This window comes from Leucopleurus acutus (assembly GCF_964270905.1).
Source record: "Leucopleurus acutus genome assembly, chromosome: 3".
In the NCBI taxonomy this organism is placed as follows: Eukaryota; Metazoa; Chordata; class Mammalia; order Artiodactyla; family Delphinidae; genus Leucopleurus; species Leucopleurus acutus.
The window spans coordinates 8951941-8974456 of NC_139145.1; the positions used below are offsets into that span (position 1 = coordinate 8951941).

Sequence of the window (22516 nt, forward strand, 5' to 3'; positions counted from 1 at the left end):
CCCTAGAAGGGTCCCAGCTTGGAGGGAGGGGGCTTCACACGGGCTGCCCCATCTTAGAGACTAGAGGGGGGCGGCCCGGGTGCTCTCAGGCCCTGGACAGAAGATAGGCAGTTCCCCCTCTGCTCTCTGCACTACGGAGGAGTTTAACTTCTTAACTCGGCCGTAGCCCAAGGCAGCCATGACTCCCACCCTGTGTCCCCTTGGGGCCCAAGCGACCCCTGGGGCAGCCAGATGGGCCCAGGTGGGGGTGGGGCGGCCTCAGCCAAGGCCACTGGGTCTGTACCCAGAGGCAGGAACTGCTTGTAATGACGAGATTTGCTCTTGCTTTCAGATTCCTCTAGGGAGGGCTAAAATGAGTAGGAGGAAGAAGCTTCGGACCTCAGGTATTTGTCCATTCAAGTTGACACCTCTTTATTGCTGCTTCTGCTTACAGGAGGAAGGTGGGCTTATTGCAGAAATGCTAAGATGATCACACCAAGCTCCTTAAAATAACAACAGTGACTTCATACATGCAATGACTTCATACAAGTGTAACTCATGGAGAAGTGCCTACAGTAAAAAGGGAAAGCTTTGTGGAGCTTCCCCCAGCCTCTAGTGGGATCCCACAGCCTAGGGGAGGCCCCCAGGCTTCAGGGCAGGGGTCCAGCCTCTATGCAGGCCCACTCTCAGAGATGACCCACGAATAGAGCTTGATGTCCTGGAGTGTGGCGAACTGCTTCACTCTCGAGCCAAAAACCTGGGCTCATCTCTCTGTATGACGGCAGATGACCTACTGTGTGTCTCACTTTCCTCCTATTTGTAGGGGATAAGAGCACCTACGCTTTACTTTCAAACAGTGATTCTCAACCCGTTGGGGGGAGCAGTTTGACCTCCAGAGGGCATTTGCCAATGTCTAGACACATTTTTAGTTTTCACAACTGGTGTGTGGGCGGTGGTGGGGGCGGGGGGGGGCAGTGTTGGTCCTGGCATTTAGTGGATCTAGGCCAGGAATGCTGCTCAAAATCATAGAATGTGGTGGACAGTCCCCACAACACAGAATGACCTGGCCCCAAATGTCAATAGTATCCAAATGTCAATAGTGCCAAAGTAGAGAACTGTGCCCTAGAACTCACATGTGGATTAGTGTTTGTAGAGCACGGAGAGTAGATGCATGGTAGGACACAAATGCATGCTGCTGTTATCATTGCCCTTTCAGATTAAGAAGAAATTTTTCATTCTGAAACAACTTTAAGCTTACAGAAAAGTTGTAAAAATAGTTCATTTCTGTTTGAATAAAAAAAAAAAAAGAAAAGAAATCAGGGACTGTGGCTACCTTTGAGGGAGTTGTGCCTGGAAAAGAAACATGAGAGGAACTTCTGTGTTCTTGGAAATGTTTTGTTTCTTGATCTAGATGTAAAATACACTGTTCATTTTATGAATTTGCAGTGAGTTGTACACCTATGCTAACTTTTCTGTTCTATATTATTTGTCATTAAAAAGCTAAAGAAAAAAAAAGGAAAAAAAAAAAGTTCAGAGTTCTGTCTACCCTCCCCCAGCTTCCCCTAATGTTAACATCCCCCTCAACCATAGGATGACGATCAACCATATAGTGTAGCATAAAAAACAGGAAATGAACCTCAGTACACTGCTGCTTCCAAACTTTTTCTTTGTATACACAAATACAGTGTTTTTATTGGAAAATAGAATCATCACACATACTGATCTGCAACCTCTGTTTTTCAACTTCATGGTATTTCGAGACTGTCTTTACTTCTCAATATATGTATAGCATTTCTTCATTCGAAAAGGAAAACAGCCAGTGTTACATAGTATAGCTTCATTTTCCTGTCATTGGCTAAGGTAGTTTAAATTTCTTAAAAGTTTAGAAATGACCCCTTCACTTAGTGGTTAATGAACTTCGAGAGTAGCACTCATTTTTTCCCAAGATGTGGGACAGGAAAGATACTATCAACAGATTGAAGGTGTTTTGTGCAGAGATGAGTAACAAGCTGTTTGGAGGCACAGGAATTTCTCTGACCTTCGAGGGGGAAGCTGGGGCCAGCCAGGCCCACCCACAGCAGGTCATATGGGGCCTCGCTTTGCAGTGGACTCCCCTGCTCAGTGGACCCTGGGCTGGCCCAGGACAGCTCTTTCTGTGTGTCCTGGATGGCGTGGAGAGAAAGGAAGAAGATTCTGGCAGGTGGTGAAAGGAGCCCTTTCCCTTGTGATGTCTTTGGCCTCTGGTGTTGAACACAAAGTTCTGCCTTAGTTCTTAAATTAATCCTGTGGGAACAGATCACAGGAAGGAAATGGGAGCCTCTTCACTTCTGATATTTTTGCTTTTAATTTGGTACAAATAAATGTCCATTGGATGAGCAAAGCAAGCTAGTGTTTGGACATCTTAAAGAAACTAAGTAAATGAAACTGCTATATTTTTGCATTTTATGGCAGACCACAAGGTGGGAATGTGTTTGTGTGAGAAACATTCATCGCAGCTTTGCTCTGGGTGCAGTGCTGGCGTAGGCACCTGAGGTGGGGGGTGGGAGGCAGGGTGAAGATGAGATCAAGATGAGACTCAGTTCCTGCCCTTGACAGCTTCAAGATCTAGTCAGGGGAAAAAGAAAGATGTTTCTCACTGAGAGAGCTAATCAAGTAACAGTGGGGTGAAGTTCTAAATGGGCACACACGAACCGTAACTGACAGACTTGGGAGAAATTACAGGAAAGCCACTGTGGTCTAGTGAAGCCCCCAAAGCTGAATGGGTGCTGAGGAGGACCCTAGCATTCAATGTTGGAGAGAGGGGGCTTATTCAATGGTTTTACTTCAAGGTATGTAAGGAGCTGAGTTTGGAAAGGGTCTACGTGACTGACCTCCAAGAAAATCAGAGCCGGGTCTGGTTTGTCTTTTTCTTCTCACTGCCTAGTCAGAGATGCAGTACATAGTAGGTGCTCAATAAGTGCTCAAGTGTACTTAGGTGTGGAGGCTCTGGAACGGGACTGCCTGGATGCTGTTCCAGATTCCTCAGCCTCCCTGTACCTCAGCTTTCTCGTCCATAAGATGGGCCTGACATCAGGGCCCTGCCTGAAGTTTTGTCATAGCGCACCTGAGTTCTCAGGACAGTGTCAGGCATGGAACTCAGTAGAGTCAACCCTTATTATTTGTTCATTGAATAAATGGGTCAGTTGGGGCCAGAGTTTGGAGAGGTTTTGCAAGCCAGCCACTATTGGCAGTTTCTGTATAAGGGAATTTCCTTCATTCAACAAATAGATGTTAATATGCACCTTTAGGCTCTAAATTGCTTTCAGTGCTGGGAAAGGTATCGTAGGGATACAACAGGGACCAAGAGGCAGCAGAGAAGTCACCTCCTTAGCACTCGATGACTCTGGGTCCCAGTTTTCCCAGGATGGATATTCTGCAAGCATCATGGAAAACCAGAGTGGTACATAATGTAGTGTTGTCTGCATTTCCTGGGAGGTGATCTGGGTTTTCTTGTGCGTTTATTCAGTCATCTGCCAAGTATTTATTGAGCACCAACAGTTTATTAGATGCTCTTCTAGGTACTTGAGACCCAGCAGAGAGTGAGATAGATGAGGCCCGTCCTTGCATGGAACAGGTTGTAGTGGAGGAGACAGAAAATGACCCAGTGCATCGGATACTTGCAGAAGTTGTGAAGTGAGTAAAACAGAGCATGGGCCCGAGAGGAGTTGCTCTGTAGAAAAGGCAAGGATGCCACTGCAGGGACATTTGAGCTGAGACCCGAAGGAGCCAACACACACCTCTCAGCACTTCCGCAGAGAGACAGTCAGCTAGTCCAGGTTGTCTCGTGTGGTTCCGAGCCAGGCCCAGTCACCTCAGGATTGAACGTCAGTCATGACCAGTCCATAGATTAAAAGCCTTTGGATCCCATGGCCATGTAAGCTCCTGGGTCCCACCTAGATGAAATTCCATCTCATCTCTCACTCTCCAGGCAAGCGTCAGAGCAGGGATTTCCTGCCCTTTGCACAAGCCTGCTCATGTTGCATCAGTGGCCCAGATGTGTTTGGTGGTCGGCCACGGCAGTGCATGCTCCCGCCATCCCCCTCCCCTTCATCTTCTTTTGTCTCTAAACCAGGAGGGGAAGGAATCCGTCCTCCAAAACTTCCAAAGAACCCAAGGTTAGGAGACTCTGACAGGGACCCCCAGAGTTCCAAGTTGGGCCATTGGCATCACCCTGAAGAGATAGAAAGCAGATCAGGACCCGCTCCCTCTGCAGAGCAGAGCCCGGAGGCACCAGGACAGGCAGCTTCCAGGTAGGTGGCTCAGAACATTCCAGCAAGCCTCTCTGCTGACAGTGGGCACAGGATGCAAAGGGGAGGGGGCCAGTCAACACGACCCATCCAGTGCCATGCATCCCCCACAGGGGCTCAGGGCCCTTGGATTGAGCTTCTCAAAGTTTTGCTCTGGGGACTCTCCTCTTCAGCGAGAAAGGTCGATATTTTAACCACGGGCAAGGAAGACCTTGAATTTTTCAAGGTCACTTAGTTACAGAATGCAACTTGTCCTGCCTGTTGGTCAAATCCATATTTATCCCACACTCCCTTTTAATCAAGAGGGGACTGAAGGAGTGGTGGGTCTGTGAAACAATAACCCATAAGAGAGAATAACGATCTTTATGTTCCAGGCAGCATTCTAATAATAAATACTCTAAAAAATAAATAAATAAATAAATAAATAAATACTCTACACACATCAGCTCATTTAATCCTCATGGCACTGTGACATGGGTTTATGTCCCCATTTGGCATATGAGGACTCTGAGGCTTCAGGAGATCATAATGATTTTCCCAAGGCCGCTGAGCTGGTGCAAGGCAGGCTGGGGTTCTGGCTGCGTCTGGTTCCTTTGCTCTTTACCACAGTGGTTTCCCAGTTCCCTTATTTTTTCAGAAAATGTGTAATTAAGCACGGTAGGGGAAAGGAAGAAAGATCTGGAGAACCATTCAGTCTCCACGGGGTTAAACCACATGTAACTATAGCAGAGTAGAAAGGGTTAGCAGGAGTTAGGAGAAGGAAGCTTCCTGCTACCTGAAGTCTTCAGAGAAAGCATCGTGGATTGGACTAGCACGTTTTCTGAGTGAAAAATTGAGGCATGCAGTCTGGCTGACAGAACCATTTTCTGGGGTGTGTGTCTGTCTGATCTCAGGTCTTTGCAATCTTAGGGCTAAAGGCTGTGGGTGTGATAGGAAGAGAGGGACCATGTATCACACCTAAGCTGTTTCCCCAGACAGACACAGTGATGTCACACTGCGCCCTCACCCCTCGAGAGGCCGTATCAGGGCTGACGGGGTCATGGCTGCTGCCCACCCTACTGTCTGAGACCATAAGGATAATCAGAACCCACAGAAGTGGGTTCCCACTCTTTTGTTTCTGTTATTTAAATGTTTTATTAAGAAATACCACACGTGCAGAAATATAACAGAAGAAGGCAACGTAAAGCAATCAGTTTAACACATTTATGTTGAGAAATGAAACTTTGCCAGTACCCCAGAAGCCGCCCAAACAACCCATCCCAATTAAAAATTTTGAAACAGGCGGTTGCTATCAGTATCTAGAGTTACTCTGTCTCCATAACCTCCCTTGGCACGATTCAAGCCCATTAGTGTAGCTTCTTGCGTTTTCCTGCTCCACTTCCAAAGTTGAAACCATGAAGTTTCAGTTCCAGATTTTGATCTTTTTTTTTGCAACGTACATATCCACATTTATTTAGACATAACCATAAGTCTCACCAGTTTTTTTAAAAAGGGTTTATTTCTTTAGAGCAGTTTTAGGTTTACAGTAAAATTGAGAGGAAGGTACAGTGGTTTCCGATACACCTCCTGTCCCCACACATGCACAGCCTCCCCCATTATCACCATGACTCACCAGAACGGTACATTTTTTAACCAAGGATGAACTTACATTGACACAGTTCACGGTTTACTTTAGAGTTCATTCTGTGTGTTGTACATTCTGTGGGTTGGCACAACAGTATAACAACATATATCCCTCATTACAGTATCATACAGAGTCGTCTTATGGCCGTAAAAATCCTAACCTATTCATCTCTCCCCTCAACCCCAGGTAACCACTGATCTTTTCACTGTCTCCATAGTTTGCTCTTTCCAGAATATCATATAGCTGGAGTCACACAGTACATAGCCTTTTCAGATTGGCTTCTTTCATTTGGTAATATGCATTTAAGGTATCTCCTGTGTCTTCATGGCTTGAGAGCTCAATCTTTTTTTTTTTTATAAAGCAGATGGCATGACTTTATGTTTTAAAATTTTTATTGGCGTATAGTTGATTTACGATGTTGTGTTAGTTTCAGGTGTACAGCAAAGTGAGTCAGTTATACATATACATATATCCACTCTTTTTTAGATTCTTTTCTCACATAGGCCATTACAGAGTATTGATTAGAGGAGAGCGCATTTCTTTTTAGCGCTGAATACCGTCCCATTGTCTGGATTACCACAGTTTATTTATCCACTCACCCACTGAAGGCCATCTCAGTTGCTTCCGCATTTTGGCAGATAAGAATACACCCGTTTTTTTAGACACTGTGTTCTTTGTATCTACAACTTCTTTACTGTTTGCAGAGCTGGGGGCTGGAGTGTCAGTCAGTCCAAATGAGAATTCCTGTTCTTACTTCAGGAGCCAGTTCCTGGGATTATAAGAGTTTAAGTGCTGCCAGAGCAGGCAGCTTGGATTCTGGATGTGGGACTCCACACCCTTCTTGGCAGTCACATGTCCCCTTCTCCATCCCACCCTCTCTCAGCAGGTGCTCCAGGGCCTCCCTCTTAGGAGACCCTGGGCGCTACTTTGCATTTGGATTTCATTCACCGCTGTTTGTCTTACTATGCAAGTTAACAGCGTAGGAGGACTTGAGAACCTCCTCTGTTTTGTCTTTCTCCTCCCAGCTCTCCTTATGAGGAAGTAGGAGCTCCTTCCAGGTTCCTCGGGCAGCCAGAAAAAGAGCCAGTTCGCCTTCCTCCTTCCCAGGTGAGCCTGTTTTGCAGCCTGACATATGTACAAAAGATGCCGCCTCCCTTCAGCTGGAGATCTTGTCTCTATTCCTCATCAATAACTGCTGGTGGGAGGGTGTGCTGGGGATGGAAGGCAAGGGCCTTGAGAGTTTGAGATTGCAAGAAAGAAACTTGTTCTGGTGTCTGCTTGCTTGATTTCCGAGACGTCATTCCTCCCTCATCTTTAGTGCTGTTTTTTTCTTGTTGTATCTGGTTCACAGAACTCAGTCGGGAGGTTTGTCCCCCAGTTTACAAAACCCAGGAAGACAGTGACAGGACGAGCAGAGAAGAGGGAAGAGGACCCCAGGAGTGGGGCCTTCAGCTTGGTAAGGTCCTACCATCGACCTTCCTCTTGGCCCAACCTTGGCAGCCAAGTTCAGCCTTGATTTCCTTTGGCAATGGCTAGCCCTGCATCTCTCCACACACACACCCCGTTTTTAGCATTACAGATGTCTGTGGATGGCAGGTGCCATGCCAGCAACTCACAGGCCTGTGAGAGGTATTCAGGACAGCCGTGCCTGCACTGAAGCTGTCGAGGCCAGAGCTCTCTTCCCCAAGTTGCATGAAAGTAGTGAAACTCAGAAAGGCAGCCCACATTCCATCCCTGAACCCCTATGCTTCTCAGAAGCTTTTGTGTGAGTCGGGGTGGGTGGGTCTTACAGCAGGCTCTCCTGTCCTTGCCACCATGAGTTCCAGGGGTCATGATATCTCTGGAACACACACACCTAAAAAAGTGAGTGGGGGCTTCCCTGGTGGCGCAGTGGTTGAGAGTCAGCCTGCCGATGCAGGGGACACAGGTTTGTGTCCCGGTCTGGGAAGATCCCACATGCCGCGGAGCGGCTGGGCCCGTGAGCCATGGCCGCTGAGCCTGTGTGTCCGGAGCCTGTGCTCCGCAACGGGAGAGGCCACAACAGTGAGAGGCCCGCGTACCGCAAAAAAAAAAAAAAAAAAAAAAAAAAAATAGTGAGTGGTGGGCATTCCCAGCAGCTTTGTTTGTAATCGCCCCCCAACCGGGAACACCCCAGATGTCCTTCAGCTGGTGAATGGTTGAACAAATCATGGTCCATCCACACCATGGAACACAACCCAGCAATAAAAAAGGAACAAACAGGTGTGATACACATAACCACCTAGATGGATCTCCAGGGCATTATGTGGACTCAGAGGAGGTTGCAGAAACAGTATGCTCAGCCATAAAAAGGAACGAAATTGGGTCATTTGTAGAGATGTGGATGAATTAGAGACTGTCATACAGAGTGAAGTAAGTCAGAAAGAGAAAAACAAATACCGTATATTAACGCATATATGTGGAACCTAGAAAAATGGTACAGATGAACCGGTTTGCAGGGCAGAAACTGAGACACAGACGTAGAGAACAAACGTATGGACACCAAGGGGGGAAAGCAGCGGGAGGTGGTGGTGTGATGAATTGGGAGATTGGGATTGACATGTATATACTAATATGTATAAAATGGATAACTAATAACCTGCTGTATTAAAAAAAATAAAATACAAAAAAAAAGGAAACAATATGGCTGCAAGTGTCCATCGATGCATGAATGGATAAACAAAATGTGGTATATCCATATGACGGAACAGATATTCGTGCATCCATGGTCACTGCCGCATTATTCACAGTAGCCAACACGTGGGAGCACCCAAAGTAGCCATCAACAGATGAATGAACAAATAAAATATTGTATATTCACACAACGGAATGTTATTCAGCTTTAAAAAGAAATTCTTTTTTTATTTTTGGCCGCACCATGCAGCATGTGGGATCTCAGTTCCCCAACCGTAGATCAAACCCGTGCCCCCTGCATTGGGAGCATGGAGTCTTAATAACTGGACCACCAAGGAAGTCCCAAGGAAGGGATTCTGACACATGCCACAACATGGATGAACCTGAAGGACATTACGCTAAGTGTAATAAGCCAGACACAAAGCAACAAATACTGTATGATCCCACTTATACAAGGTCCCTAGAGTAGGCAAATTCTACTGATTCCGCAGGAGGTAGAATGGGGGTTGCCAGGAGCCGGGGAAGTGGGGAGTTAGTGTTTCATGGGGACAGAGTTTCAGCTTGGGAAGATGAAAGAGTTCTGGAGATGGATGGTGGTGATGGTTGCCCGACCTTGTGAATGTACTTAATGCCACTGAACTATATACACTTTAAAATGAGTAAAGTGGTGGGAACTTCCCTGGTGGTCCAGTGATTAAGAATCCGCCTTCCAATGCAGGGGACGCGGGTTCAATCCCTGGTCAGGGAACTAAGATCCCACATGCCATGGGGCAACTAAGCCCGCACGCTGCAACTACAGAGCCCGTGCCATGCTGAAAGATCCCACGTGCCGCAACTAAGACCCAATGCAGACAAATAAATAAACATTTTTTTAAAAAAGATCATTTCCTTCAAAAAATAAATGATTAAAATAGTGAATTTTAGGTTATGTGTATTTTACCAAAATTAAAAACAAAACAGTACAGAGAGGCCCCCGTGTGCCCTCCCCGAGCATCCCCCGGTGGTAGCATGTTACATAACTGTAGTCCATTGGCAGCACCAGGCAACTGACATTGACACTGGTGCGATCCACAGGACCTCCTTGATTTTTATATCCTTGATCTTCCCGAGAGCCTCCACATGCCTGGTGCTGGTGGGGAGAAGGAGCTGGTAGAAAGGCGGGTTCCTGGGGCTTCCCTGGTGGTCCAGTGGTTAAGACTTTGTACTTCCACTGCAGCGGGTGGGGGTTCAATCCCTGGTTGGGGAAGTTCCACGTGACGTGTGGTGTGGCCACAAAAAAGAGGGGTTCCTGTGCTTCCGGTTCCCCCTCTAGCCCCTGGCACGAAGCTCTGCCCAGCATGGGGACTGATCCCTATTTGGGTGCACCGTCATCCGTGCAGCTTCTGAGACTTTGTACGGGGGCAGTAATGAGTAGAAAAATCCTCAGAGCTGTTGATTACTGAAGGCCCAAGGCTGAGTCTTTTTCTCTCCACAGGAAACGCTGCCAGAACCCAGTGCCCAGCAGGCCAGAAGCCAGCCTCAAGAGGAGTCCCCAGGGCTTGCCCTCCAGGAGACCAGGGACCCAGGAGACCAGACTCAGGCAGACAGCGCCTGCCCTGAGCCCAGCGGCCAAAACCCTGTGACGCCTGTGCCTGGCGATGGGGATCCTCAGCCCTTGGCCTCCAGCATTGCCTCTCTGGAGTGGGGGACAGTGCCCTCGGCCTCAGAGAGGGCCAGCCAGGACCACCTGTCAAAGCATGGGACCAACGTGCCAGATGGTGGAAGCACGGAGGAGGGTTGGCTTCCAGATGATCATGGCCAGAAAGGGCACCTGCCAGGCAGTGATGCTGAAGAGGAGCCAGACCAAGGAGCCCCTCAGGAGGGAGGTGCCCGAGGGGAAGCAGGAGCTGAGCTGCCTGAGGAGTGCCAGGAGGAAGAAGATGGCATCCTGGGCCCAGAGCCCAGATCTGCAGCCCAGGGCCCATCTGGCCCTCTGCAGACGCCCAGCTGGACTGGCGGGGGAGCAGAGGGGAGCTATAGCAGCCCAAGGTGCTCCCGCCTTGGGGCTGTTGTCATCGCAGGTGTGAGCACAGACGCCACGGAGCCAGAACAGAGGGCTCTGGGGGTGGCTGGGCCAGACGGGACAGTCAACGCCAGGGTGACTGCCTCTCCCAGTGGGAAGGCTCCGGATGGAGGCCACAGCAGGGCCCTGCTCGGGTGCATGCCTCTCAATGGGACCACAGGAGGCAGAGAGGAGGCAAGGCGGGAAGACAAGCCCACTGATGATGTCCCGGGGGGCCTTGCAGCCTCCCTGGCTCCGGCTCACGAGATCCAAGAGCCCACAATAGGTGCTGGGGATTCCAGCCCTTTAGCCTTGCAAATGGGTCCAGATGTGGGTCAGACACAGGTACCAGGCCCAGATCAAGAAGGGCTGGGAGGTATGTGCTTGCTGCCTTTGCTCTCACCACCTGTGGCTAAAAAGGCAGCTGAGTTAGGGAGCCAGAGCCACAAACAAGACCTCAAGGGGTGCAGTTTGTCCCTCGGAGCCTGTGCTCCACCAGCGTACAGAGAAGCAGTGGACGGCCCTCCCCAGGATGCTGGGGCACGTCAGGGCAGCCCAGATGCCCACACAAGCCCGGCAGGCCAGCCTGAGCACCCTGCTGACTCTTCAGAGCAGGCTGTCTGGGAGGGGTCCTCAGCCATGGAACTCTACTTCCTGCCGGACAGCCAGACACAGGATGCCCTGGAAGCCCCTGGTTTTGAAGCCCCACCTGAACAGGTAAGAGCTTCCCTGAGTTACAGCGAGATGTCCTAGTATAGGTGCCAAATGGCCACAAGCCCTCCCAAACCACCCGGTAGTGGAGGAAAGGTGGGCACGTGGCCATCTGTTTGTACAGCAGATGAGTCCAGGGGTCTGAGTCACAGCTTCAGCATTTGTGGAGTCTGTGATATTCTGGAGAGGATAGACCTGCCTTTCTATGAGGGGCCCATCTGTGTGAGAGCTGAAGAGCCCCGGGATGTGACACACATGTACTTTGTCAGCCCAGGGAGGGCCCCTGGTGCACCTGCCCCCTCCACCCTTCAGTGCCCTGCTCTGGCCGGAGGTTCCCGAGGGATGTATGGAGGGTGACAGACCAGATGGGGTGACCTAAAGAAGCCAGTGACCTCAAACCTGGGCCTGCGGGCGGGGACTTCATTCCCCCACTGGAAAGAACCTTTGCCCATCTTTAGGGTCATTTGGGGGCCCAGATACAATTCTTTTCAGACACATACATGGAATTTCATTTGTCTGCTGGAATTTTAGGGGCTTTGCGTCCTTCAGGGATCTGCCTGCTGAGCCTGTGCTGGCCGTTGGCGGTCACCTGTCAGGGCAGGTGGCAGTCCGTGCTTTGGCCCCGCCTCCTCAGGAAGCGCCACATCTCTGGCTGCTGGCGCACTTGAGCCTGAGCAAAGTGCTTTGCGGCCTCGCCCTGATAGGTAGGTGGTTCTCTTTTCACACACTGGGTGTGGCTGAGAGGCTGAAGAAGGTTGGGCACCTGCCCCAGATGAGGCAGCCAGGAGGGAGGAGCCTGGGTCTGTGCCCAGGTTGGCCTGATTCTGCAGCTGTGCCTCAACTGTTCCGTCCTGGAACGAACGCAGAGCCCCTGTTGCTTCACAAACATGGCCTCCGTTTCTTTGGCTGTCCCTGTTTTAAAAGTTCATTTTATTGGTTGTTTGAAAATGTTTTTAAGATGTGAGAGTCCGCTCTATGCCAGGAGTGAACAGATCAGGCATGGTCCCTGCCCCCATGAGGTTTTCAGTAGCACCGTTCCCACCTCCCTCTCCCGGAGTAAGCATTTTGTACCCTGTCATTTCGGCACTTAAAAGAGTCTTATCATACGACACAGCCCCCAAACAAGCAAAGGCTGTCATCTGGTGCCCAGCCGAAGAAAGCCAGCTGTTCCCACTGCAGAGGGGGATGTGACTGGGTTGAGCTAATGTGGGTCTCAGGCGCTGCCTTCCCAAGGGATGGCCAGGGGTCATTTGTGACGCAGGCCTACCCGGTGACTTTGCAGACCCGGCCCTCCCTGCCCCGGCCCCAATTCCTTGTGCCACCCGTCGCACGTTGCTGTGATCACCAAATGAGCAAGAGCACGGAAACCGAGTCACACCGCGGTTTGGTCGTAGTGTTTAAACACGATCGCCGGGAGAGGTGGGCGCTCAGGTGCTGGGCAGAGCTGAAACGTTACAACTAAAGCGGCATCCCTTGAAAAATGCAAACCCCTCTCTTGGAAAGAAGAGCTAAGTCATCCCCAGTCTCTGGCTTCTTGGGCTGTGGCTGAGGGATAAGGCTGGGGAAGCAGCTGGGACCTTGGGTGGTGCCCAGAGGGCAAAGGAGCAAGCCCTCCCAGACCTGCCACCGGCGAGTGCGCTCTGAAATCACCGAGGAGCTGGCAGCACCAGCGCGGGGCACCTAGCAGCAGCTGGGGCGGACAGCCCTGCTGGGAGAGGAGGCGCTGCCCCGACAAGGCCGTGGGCGCCCAGGCACGTTTTGTTTTGACACTGGGCGTTCCTGAACAAGTCGGGGCAACCCAGGCACAGGTTCCCATGGAAGGTGCGGGCAGGCCCTGTGGGCAGGGACACATGGGAACAGCGCGCAGGTGGACCGAGAGAGCAGCCCTCGACCTCACTGCGGCACAGCTGTGAGCACCGCTTCAGAGGAGGGGCCCTGGGGTCTCACAGCAGTGACCGACTGGCTTCAAACCCAGCTGCCCTCACAGGAACACTTGGTGTTTTCCTCTCATTGCGGCTCCCTGGGGACGTGGTGCTCACCCCAGGGCCGGTGGAACCCTCCTCTGCCCACAAGCAGTGTCATTTAAAACACTGACTCCCAGGCCCCTCTCACAGCCCACAGGGGTGGTCCCCACACATTCAATACAAGCACCGCCTTTGTCATGACATTTACACAACCCTGGTGGGAGCCGTGGTACCTGTTGGGAAAGAGACTATCCCTCATGACCAAGAATGGTGCCGTGAGTTGGGTGAATCTGTGGCATCAAATTGTATTTTCTTTTTTAATTTATTTTTGGCTGCTTTGGGTCTTCGTTGCTGCGCGTGGGCTTTCTCTAGCTGCGGCGAGGGTGGGCTACTCTTTGTTGCGGCGCACAGGCTTCTCATTGCAGTGGCTTCTCTTGTTGCGGAGCACAGGCTCTAGGCACGCAGGCTTCAGTAGTTGTGGCACGTGGGCTCAGTAGTTGTGGCACGCTTGCTCTAGAGCACAGGCTCAGTAGTTATGGCGCACGGGCTTAGTTGCTCCAGGGCATGTGGGATCTTCCCAGACCAGGGCTCGAACCTGTGTCCCTGCATTGGCAGGCGGATTCTTAACCACTGCGCCACCAGGGAAGCCCTCAAATTGTATTTTAAGTCACAGAGTTGCCTCCGTGAAAGTCAGCCAGGTGCACGGGAGAAACTGTATCGCCTAGAGCAGGCTTCCCAACCTCGGCACTACTGGTGTTGGGGGCTGGATCACCATTCTGTGCGCAGCAGGGGCTTGAGCAGTGTCCCTCGCCTCCACCCCCAGGTGCCAGGAGCGCCCTCTCCCCCGGGCATGACAACCAAAAGTGGTTTCGGACACTTAAGTGTCTTGGAGGCGGAGTCATCCCCACGCGAGAGCCGCCGGGCTGCAGCCAGTTCCTCACGTCTGTTCCTTTGGATTCAGGGACTCTTTGCAGGTTGAGCGCAAGCCCTTCACCCCATCCGCCACCCCAGGACTTTAGTGTCCTCAGAAAAGGCCCAACAGCCCTGGGCCGGCCGCTCCACTTCAGCCTCTTTGCCTCTTTTCAGAAGGACGTATGTCACCTCCACGACTGAGCCTGACATTTTCCATGAAAATTAAACCACCGTTGACATTTAGAAATTTAAGCTTCTCAGGGTTATCTGGCTCTCTCCCCTATTAATTATGAATTTTCCCTTCAAAATACATTTGCAAAATCTCTTCCTGACATGAAACTTGTGGCCTATCTAGCCGACCTTTCTCCCTCCATGCCAGATGCCCACCTCGCCACAGTCGCCACCACTCAGGGTCTTCTCTGTACCCTTCTAGATACTGCAGGACAAGCTGGAGACAGCACCACTCCTCAGTTGTCAGGGACAGAGAACGTGTGGATGGAGCCGCCCACCAGTACAAATCAGCCTGTCGAAAGGCGCAGGCCCGGGACGGGACCCCAGGGTCAGGCCCAGTATCGCCCTTCTGCCTTCTTTCCAAAGAGGGAGGGTGAGAGCAGCCCGGGCTGGTGGCCCATAGGTCTGGCCGTCGTGGCATCTGTCCCCCACACCACTTTTCCTCTGCAGGAGTCCAGCCTCGGTGTTCCTGGCGTGGCAGAGAAGCCAGACCTCCCCTGCCTGACTTTTCCTTCCCTATGCAGGGCTCACCCAGCTGGGCCGTTCACAGGTGTGCATGCTCTGTCTTTCCAGTTGTCTCCTGCAGGGAGCAGGCTGGACCCTTGCTGGCCTGGCACCAGCCCACGTGCCGATGGAGGCTCCCTTGCTGAGGCCCAGCCAAGGTAGGCAGGGTGGGAGGCCACCCCAGAACGCTTTCCTTGACAGGAGTCCTCCTTTTGTCCCTGGGAGGGGAGAGAGTGGCTGCTTTCCTGGCACTAGAGCCCCCATGCTCTCCCTCCCCCCAGCCCTTTGAGCTCCCATTTTGTGGATGAGAGTGTCGGAGGTCGCCCTGGCTCTGCCTCGAGGGGCCTCACTTTCCTTGGTCCAGTAAGGTTGCTAAGCCCCGACTTTCAAACCACCCATGTCCCCTGCTCCCCGCGAGTGGAGAACTCGTCAGCAACCTGCACCCAAGCCAGCATCTCTCCCAAGGACCCCTGGGATGATGCCCCCAGCTCTGTGGTTGTTTTAATGCACATTGTGCGTTTTTCTGGAGAGAAGGTCCAGAGCTTTCCCTGAATCTCCATGGAGGGGGAGTGGACCCAGACAGGGCCAAGAACCATTGGCCCACAGGGGCCATCCCCTCTCTGGCACCCTGGGGCCCTCCAGAGTCTCCGACCTGCCCCATCTTATTTCCTGCTTGATTTTATTCCCCATGGCAGCCCACCTTCTTTCCCTCCTGCAGGCACCTGGTGTGCTTTTCCTCCAGCTTATGGAGTGTGTGTGTGTGTGTGTGTGTTTGAGTGTGTGTTGGGGGGGTCCTCTCCCCCCACCCCAGAGCCTCTCACAGTCCATCACCTTTCCTGTCTCCCAGCCTTGCTGGTGGCTAGCATTGAGCGACAGTCCTCTCCCGTTACCTTGAACCTGAACTGGCCTCTCTGCAGAGTGGCGGCTTATTGATTATTTATGGCCAAGCTTCTGTTTCTGTCTGGCAAGTGTGGAGGAGGGTTAGGGAGTCTGTCTCTTTCCTCTTTCTCCTCCCCCTCAGGGGAGAGGGAGGCCGTGCTTCCACCTTCTGCCCTTACACACATCTGTAAATAGTACCTGTTGTACCTCTTGTTGCCCCACCCCCTGTGCCCCCCTCCACACACACACACACACACACACGCGCACACACACACAGGCACGCCCTGCACAGGGACCAGAGGCAGTTTAGTCAAAGTGGCCCCACTATTGTTTGAGCAAAGAGGAGGGAGATTCCTGGGTGAATCTCCGGCGGCCTCCATGGATGGCTGGAAGCCCCCAGGTGGGTCCCAGGGTCTGGTTCTGTGGCCCATGGCTGAGGGAGAAAAGGCAAGAGACTGAGGCCCGGACTGGCCAGTCGTCTCAAGGTGACCGAGGCAGGTGGAGCAGAACCAGGGTTCCCATAGTGACAACCCAGGAGATGCTGCCAAGCTGGGCAACCCCCTGCCCACCACAGGCTGCACCTGTTAGATACGTTGGTACAGAGGCACATCCACCCCTTCCATAGACACTGACGCCCGCCAGTGCCGGCTCTTCCAGGAACTGCTCTGGGCACTGGGGAGGCTGCGTAGGACAAAACATGAAGCTTCCGCCTATTGGGGGTCAGAGCAGGGGTGAGCGAGAGACAGACAAATTAGGTGGTCAGATGGCAGAGTGTTGGGGAGAAAAAGCAGGGCAGGGGTTAAAATTTTAACCTGTGGTGATGGAGAGGGCTCCCTCCTCCCACCTTCTCCACCCCCCCCCCACCCCCGCAAGGAGGAGACATTTAGGAAAGAACATTCCAGAGCCCTAAGAAATGCTCAGGGAATGGCCAGGAATTCAGTGTGGCTGGAGCAGGGAGGAGCGGAGACGGGAGGGAGGGGCTGGGGTCCGGAGGTGCGCAGATGATGCAGGGCTTTGGGGAGGGGCTTTAGGCTGGCTTTCCATTGCCACGCCCTCCCCTGCCCCCCAGGCCACAGCGGGGACAGGCTGTAGGGGCAGGAGCTGGGGGTCGGGGAGGCTGTGGCAGCTGTCGGACAAGGGCCACGGCGGTGGGGGAAGTGGCTGGATTCGGTGTGATTTCAGCAGTAGAGCCGGCTGGGTCGGCCATCAGGGCTGTGCCCAGGGTGGCCTCATGACTGTCAAAGGCATTCATCTCTGGAGAAGACAGCTCGAGGCCCAGCAAAGCCCTCCAGGGCAGAGTCTGGTGGAGCTGTCCAGTGAGGTCAGGCTTCTTGCCCTCTCTCCCTTCCCACCAGGACCCCAATGGGGATCAAGACCTGCGAAGCCGCCAGGATGGAGGATGCAACAGACACCGTGCGAGGCCTCGTCATCGAGCTCTCCAACCTGAAGTAAGGGCTGGGCTCGGATCCACGGATCCACAAGTCCCCGGGATGGGTGGAGGGGATGGGGCCACGGGAGGATGGTGGAGGGCCCAGTACAGCAGCGATCCTGGGGTGTCAGTGTGGGCCCGGGATCCCCAGTGAGGGGCCTCTGGGAAGCTCCACCGTTCCTGGGCCCCCGTCCCTCGCAGAGTTGTTAGGCTCTGAAGAGAAGCTAGAAGGGTCACAACCTGCCCTGCAGCAGGTAGATTCTGATTATGCACGTGTGCACACCTGTGTGTGTGTGACCTGTGAGTACACATGAGGGTGTGAGCCTGTGTGAGCAGGTGTGAGGCATGGTCCCGAGTGTGAGGCATGGTCCCACTCTGCCGCGAGGTGGAGCACAGCTCAGACCCTTTCCCACACAGCCGGCTGATCATGAGCGCCCACCGGGACCTGGAGGCCTTCAAGCGCCTCAACTACTACCAGAAAGCAAAGCCAGCAGGGAAGGCCCCTGCAGCCTACACACCAAAGGGGGCTGGGAATCTCCCTCGAGGGGAGCAGTCCTGGAGGGACTCGTAGGTGTGTGTGCTCGTACAAGCTCACCGGCCCCCAGAAGTGCCTGATGTTCCTGCCAGACAGCTGGAAACAATCCCTCAGCAGACTCCGGAAAGCCTGCTGGCCCCTGTGTGCCCCCTGTTATTTTGTTACCATCCGAGATGCTCCAGCAAGTCCTGGTGGGCCCCAGAAACCTCCCCTCAGCTGACCTGGAAGTCAACTTCCTATGGGAAACAGAAAAGGCCCTGCCGTCCTCAGCAGCCTCCCTCAGGGGGTCGCGTGGGGGAGGGAACCTGCTCCTCCCGGTGGCAGAGGCCTGGAAGCTGGAGGCAGAGAGGGGGACTGGGGCCCCAGGAAGCTGTGGGGGGGGGGGGGCCCTGCAGAGCCGCCCAGATGTTTATCTGGGTTTGCAAATTTCAGCTCCTTAGCGGAGGTTATAGAAGGTTCAGAATTTGTTTCTTTCCTGGAGGGGAAAAGGGCTAGCTTTGTTGGTTGTACCCTTGTTTTTCTCCGGATTTCCATTTTATTTCTTTTGGGAAGCCCATTAATAAATGATTCCCTAGCCAGACCTCAGACCTCCTGACCTGTTGTTTGGGGTTTGAGGCATTTTCAGTTCCTTGATATCTTGCCCACAAACCTCCCTTAACCATCTCCTTCTCCTCTGACTTCTACTTTTCCTCTTCCCTGGGAAGACAAGTTCGGCTACTGTTGGATCCAGGGGTCCCCCATGCAGTACTGAGTGTGTCGGACTCAGGAGCAGGTGGCTGTGTGCACAAATTCAAGTACACAGAGTATCTTGACTGATTGTCCAACTGGAGTTTGCGAGTCTGTATTCAGTGCTGAGATGGCTTCGCCTGTCCTCCGTGGGACAAGCTGCTTGGAGGCCTTGGCCCGGAAGGAGGCAACCCTGGGGGAATGTTACTGATGCAGACACAGCTACTGCCTGGAGGGTGGTGAGGGCAGGCATTGCACACACCACCCCACCAAACCATACCACAGCCCCAGTGATGTCACACTGTCATAAGCAGTCCAGGGTGCTGCTGTCAAACCCATTTTGCAGAAGACGTGCTTCTATTAAATAGGTCACCCCGAGATGGACCACACCCAATACTTTAATTTGTTTCTCTGCCTGTGGCTCCTGCACCCTAACTCCTACAGCCAAGGCAGGGCCCCCTCCCACCGCCTTTTTATACCCTGGGATACCCCATTTGCGAGGGAGCAAGGTGGGTCAGGGTCCCCCAACCCTTCTGCCTGCTGGATGTGCAGCTACTTCCTTGAACCCTCCAGGACGTGCCCAATCGCCCAGTTCCCTGTGTCTCAAACCCTAGCGGCTCTGGCTTATACAATTAGCATTTGCAGGCACCTGGGGGTGGCTGGGGGATCATGTCCCCTGACTCAATCTGAAACTCTTGGGGCTGCTAAAGAGGCCTCCTCTGTGTCTTTCTCCTCCTTCCCTCTCCTCTTCAAGCCTGGGCAGCAGGCTGTCTTCAAGGGCCGTCTCCCATCCCCGGCTCACCCCAGCCCTCCTCCTGGGTGGCCTCAGGTCCCAGTTCAAGTGGAAGTCCAAATCCTGCCCCCACTCAACCCTGGGAGACCTTGTCGGCTGAGGGTGGAGACCGGGCCCTCAGGCCAGCCCTCAGATTGGGGGAGGGATGTGGACAGGCACTTGTCATCTGCTGCCCCCGGGGGGCTGGGTGAACAAGATGTAGGGGTGCAGGAGGCAGATGGGATGGGGATCCCCCCAAGCACAGCTCCCCAGGAGGACCAGATCATACTTCCTGGGTGGGGATGGATGTCCACCCCACACCCACTCCTGCCTGAGCACAGCCAAATCACCTCCTTGGTGCCCCCTACCCATGGCCTCGCCTGGCCCAGCCCCCTCCGGACATACTCCCATTCCTTGCAGCTCCCCACCCCGCCCCTGCCCCAGCCCAGAAGTCCTTCCCTTGCTCTGAAGAGCCTGCGTGTGACTCCATGGCCCCCAGTTGCTGGGGCATCGATGGTGACCTAAACGTTCAGTAAGAGCCTCCTAGGTGAGGACAGTGATGGGGGGGAACCTCTGTCTCTCCATTGCCCTTCCTCAAGTCAGGCCCCCACCTCCAGGGTAGGGGATTCCACCTGATACTGTCAATATGCAAGGGGTGGCTGGAAGAGTCTGCAAACACGAAGGGTCACAGAAACAGCCTCATGACGCCAACCCAGCAGCCAAGTGCCAGGCTGGGGCGACCCCTCAGAACCCCATAGCTAACCTGTGGTGCCCACTCCCATTTTTCAGCACAAAGCAGCTCACCCCAAGGCCCCAGGGTAAACGGCAATCCAAACAGCAGTTGGGGCATGTGGAGGTCAGAGTAACGTGGGGGCAAGGGATGAGCCAGGAGAGGAGGGTCCCCAGCCCCATCGGCACAGTTCACGCTACCTTGTCCCAAGACCGGGCCTGCTATGACGCGGATCCATTCATAAACATTTATTGAGAGGTGACTGGGGGCCCCGCGCTGGGGAAGGAGGGCTGGGGTGCCTGAGAACCACCTCCTTCCGTGAGGGGGTCGGGGCGCCATTTGGGCTGTGCTTCCAGACGGGGCTCCTTTGCCAGGCGCTCAGGCTGGGGGCAGGGCCTAGGGGTGGATCCTCGGAGGGTGAGTCTTCCCTGAAATCCAGCCTCCAGTGAGCCTGGGTCCCCAACCCCAGGTGAAGGCAGCATCCCCGTCCTGCCCGCTCCAGCCTCCTTAGGCAGAAGTGGAGGGTAAGCAGGAAGAGGGGGTAGTTCCATTAGGCTTCCCGACACCTTTGGAACCTGGATTTTAAAAGCAGAAGGGGAGGAGAAAAACATTTAATAACAGGGATGATTCAATGCTCCGGAAGTACCGACTCAACCTGCAGGGCTGCCATGGCTCTGGCGCCACCTGCAGGCTATTTCTGGAATAGCACGCCCCCTGTGACATTCCCGGCCCCGGGCAGCCCCAGGTGGGACCCAGAGCCAGACACAAAGCGCAGAAACTCCAACTCAGTCCTGCCGTGCTGCCTCCTCCTGGGAGGACGGCCTCAGGCAGCCTTTCTGTGCCAATATCCTGGTGAGGGCTTCCCCCACCCCGCACGCCCGCGGAGGCAAGTTTTCCTGTTCTCTCGGACTTGAGGGTCAAAAAGGAAGACTCTGAGATCATGATCTTTGCGTCCCTTCAGCTTCCCACCTCTCCCAGTTGGACCTCGTCAGACCTCATAGGGAATACTATCTTCTGGAGGCAGTCTCTTCTAACAGATGTTCACTGCACAGCTGCCGGGATAGGGAGGGGTACTCCCACCCGGTGACTTCCCCAGGGGCTCACAGTCTGATAGGCCTTGTGCCATCCCTGAAATCTCTGACACCTTCCCCTCCGACATACATGCACACATACGCTATCCCAGACACACCGAACTTCACGAAGTTCCTAAACGAGCCCCATTGCCTGGGCTCCACTTCAGCACTCCACCAAACTGAATTAGGCTTCCAGAAATCACTTTCTCCAGGAAGACCTCCTGGACCCCTTCACCTGGATCAGGTGCTTCCTCTAGACTCCCCCATGCCTGTGTTTTAACTCTCACTCTCCCATCTACCACGGCAGGCCAAGCCCAGCCCAGCGCTGGGCACCCGGCAAGCCTCAAAAACTATCTGGTGAATGAGTGAACAAGGGAGGCTCAGTTTCTCTAACTGAGCCATTTCCCTCTGGTCACACAGTTCCCACGAGCCAAGCCGGATTGGAGCCCCTGCTGTACCTATCCCCAGATCCCACCAGTAGTCCCCACAGCCTCCCTGCTAGATCACACCGCGCCTGGAAAAGGACGGTGTTTCCCTTACGGGCCCAGGGAGGGAGAGTGCCTTGCCCAAGGCCACACAGGGGACCCCATCCCCAGCTTACCAGCGTAGGGCAACAGTTCTAGAATACTGCTCTAAGCTGTCTACACAGATTATCACCCCCAACCCTCTGAAGTGGGTTGTGACCCCAGGGGTTAACCCACTTCACAAAGGCCCCTAGGGGCTCAGCCCAGGGCAGACCCCCCTCCTCGAGTTCCCCCAGTCACCTGCACAGGCACCTCCTCCTCGGCAGTGTCCGGAGTCCTGCGTCTTCGCCTTATCCGAGCGGACCAGCTTCCTGCCGGCCGAGTTGCGGGTGGTGTAGCTATAGACGGAGGTGTAGCCCTGGCCGGTGAGCGGACAGAAGCGGCGGGTGTGGGCATGGTCGCGAGTGGCACCACACTGGGGGCACACGTAGTCTCGGAGGATGGGGCACAGCACCCGGCCAGCTTCGTCCTTGAGCACGTGGGACTGGTAGATGGCCCGGGACTCGCCGTTGTGCTTGCAGAAAGAGCACAGGCGTTCAGGAGCTGGTGAGGATTCCGGGCTGTGTGTCTGACCCTCCTCTGGTCCTGGCACTGGTTCTGGCTGGGGGTCCAGCCTGATCTCAGGCTCCTCTTCCCCACGCAGAGCCTCCACCAGGCGTGCCAAACCCAGGTAATCTGTCCATAGATTGAAGCTCCCCATGGCTGGACACCGTGTGCCAGGCGGAGGGGCAGAGAGAGAAGAAACCCAGCCGCCCCAAAGCTTGTCTTTCTACACCTTCCTTCTTAACCCTCCCTTCCCCTCTCTGGAGCCGAGCAGTCTGGGCTGTCAGTTCCCTCCTTATACCTCCAAGGGGGTGTGAAGAGGGAGGAGCAGGCTGTAGGAGGTTCCTTACTGTCACAGGGGGGCTTGCTGCCGCTCCCCCAAAAATGCACCTGCCAAGGGG

General features: G+C 53.7%; 2 protein-coding genes across 2 annotated transcripts; one reads left to right on the plus strand and one right to left on the minus strand.

The window, feature by feature from the left end:
* Positions 1 to 337: 337 nt before the first annotated feature.
* On the plus strand, positions 338 to 17783 carry BRME1 (break repair meiotic recombinase recruitment factor 1; the record flags this gene model as incomplete). Its single annotated transcript, XM_082835407.1, has 8 exons — positions 338 to 383; positions 4091 to 4268; positions 6915 to 6996; positions 7241 to 7345; positions 10016 to 11299; positions 14974 to 15062; positions 17139 to 17231; positions 17630 to 17783. The coding sequence occupies exons 1-8, from the start codon at positions 353 to 355 to the stop codon at positions 17781 to 17783; spliced, it is 2016 nt and encodes a 671-aa protein (XP_082691533.1). The 5' UTR covers positions 338 to 352.
* Positions 17784 to 20482: 2699 nt separating this feature from the next.
* On the minus strand, positions 20483 to 22272 carry NANOS3 (nanos C2HC-type zinc finger 3; the record flags this gene model as incomplete). Its single annotated transcript, XM_082835486.1, has 2 exons — positions 20483 to 20550; positions 21813 to 22272. 2 exons carry the CDS (start codon positions 22270 to 22272, stop codon positions 20483 to 20485), a joined length of 528 nt encoding a protein of 175 aa, XP_082691612.1.
* Between the last annotated feature and the right edge of the window lie 244 nt (positions 22273 to 22516).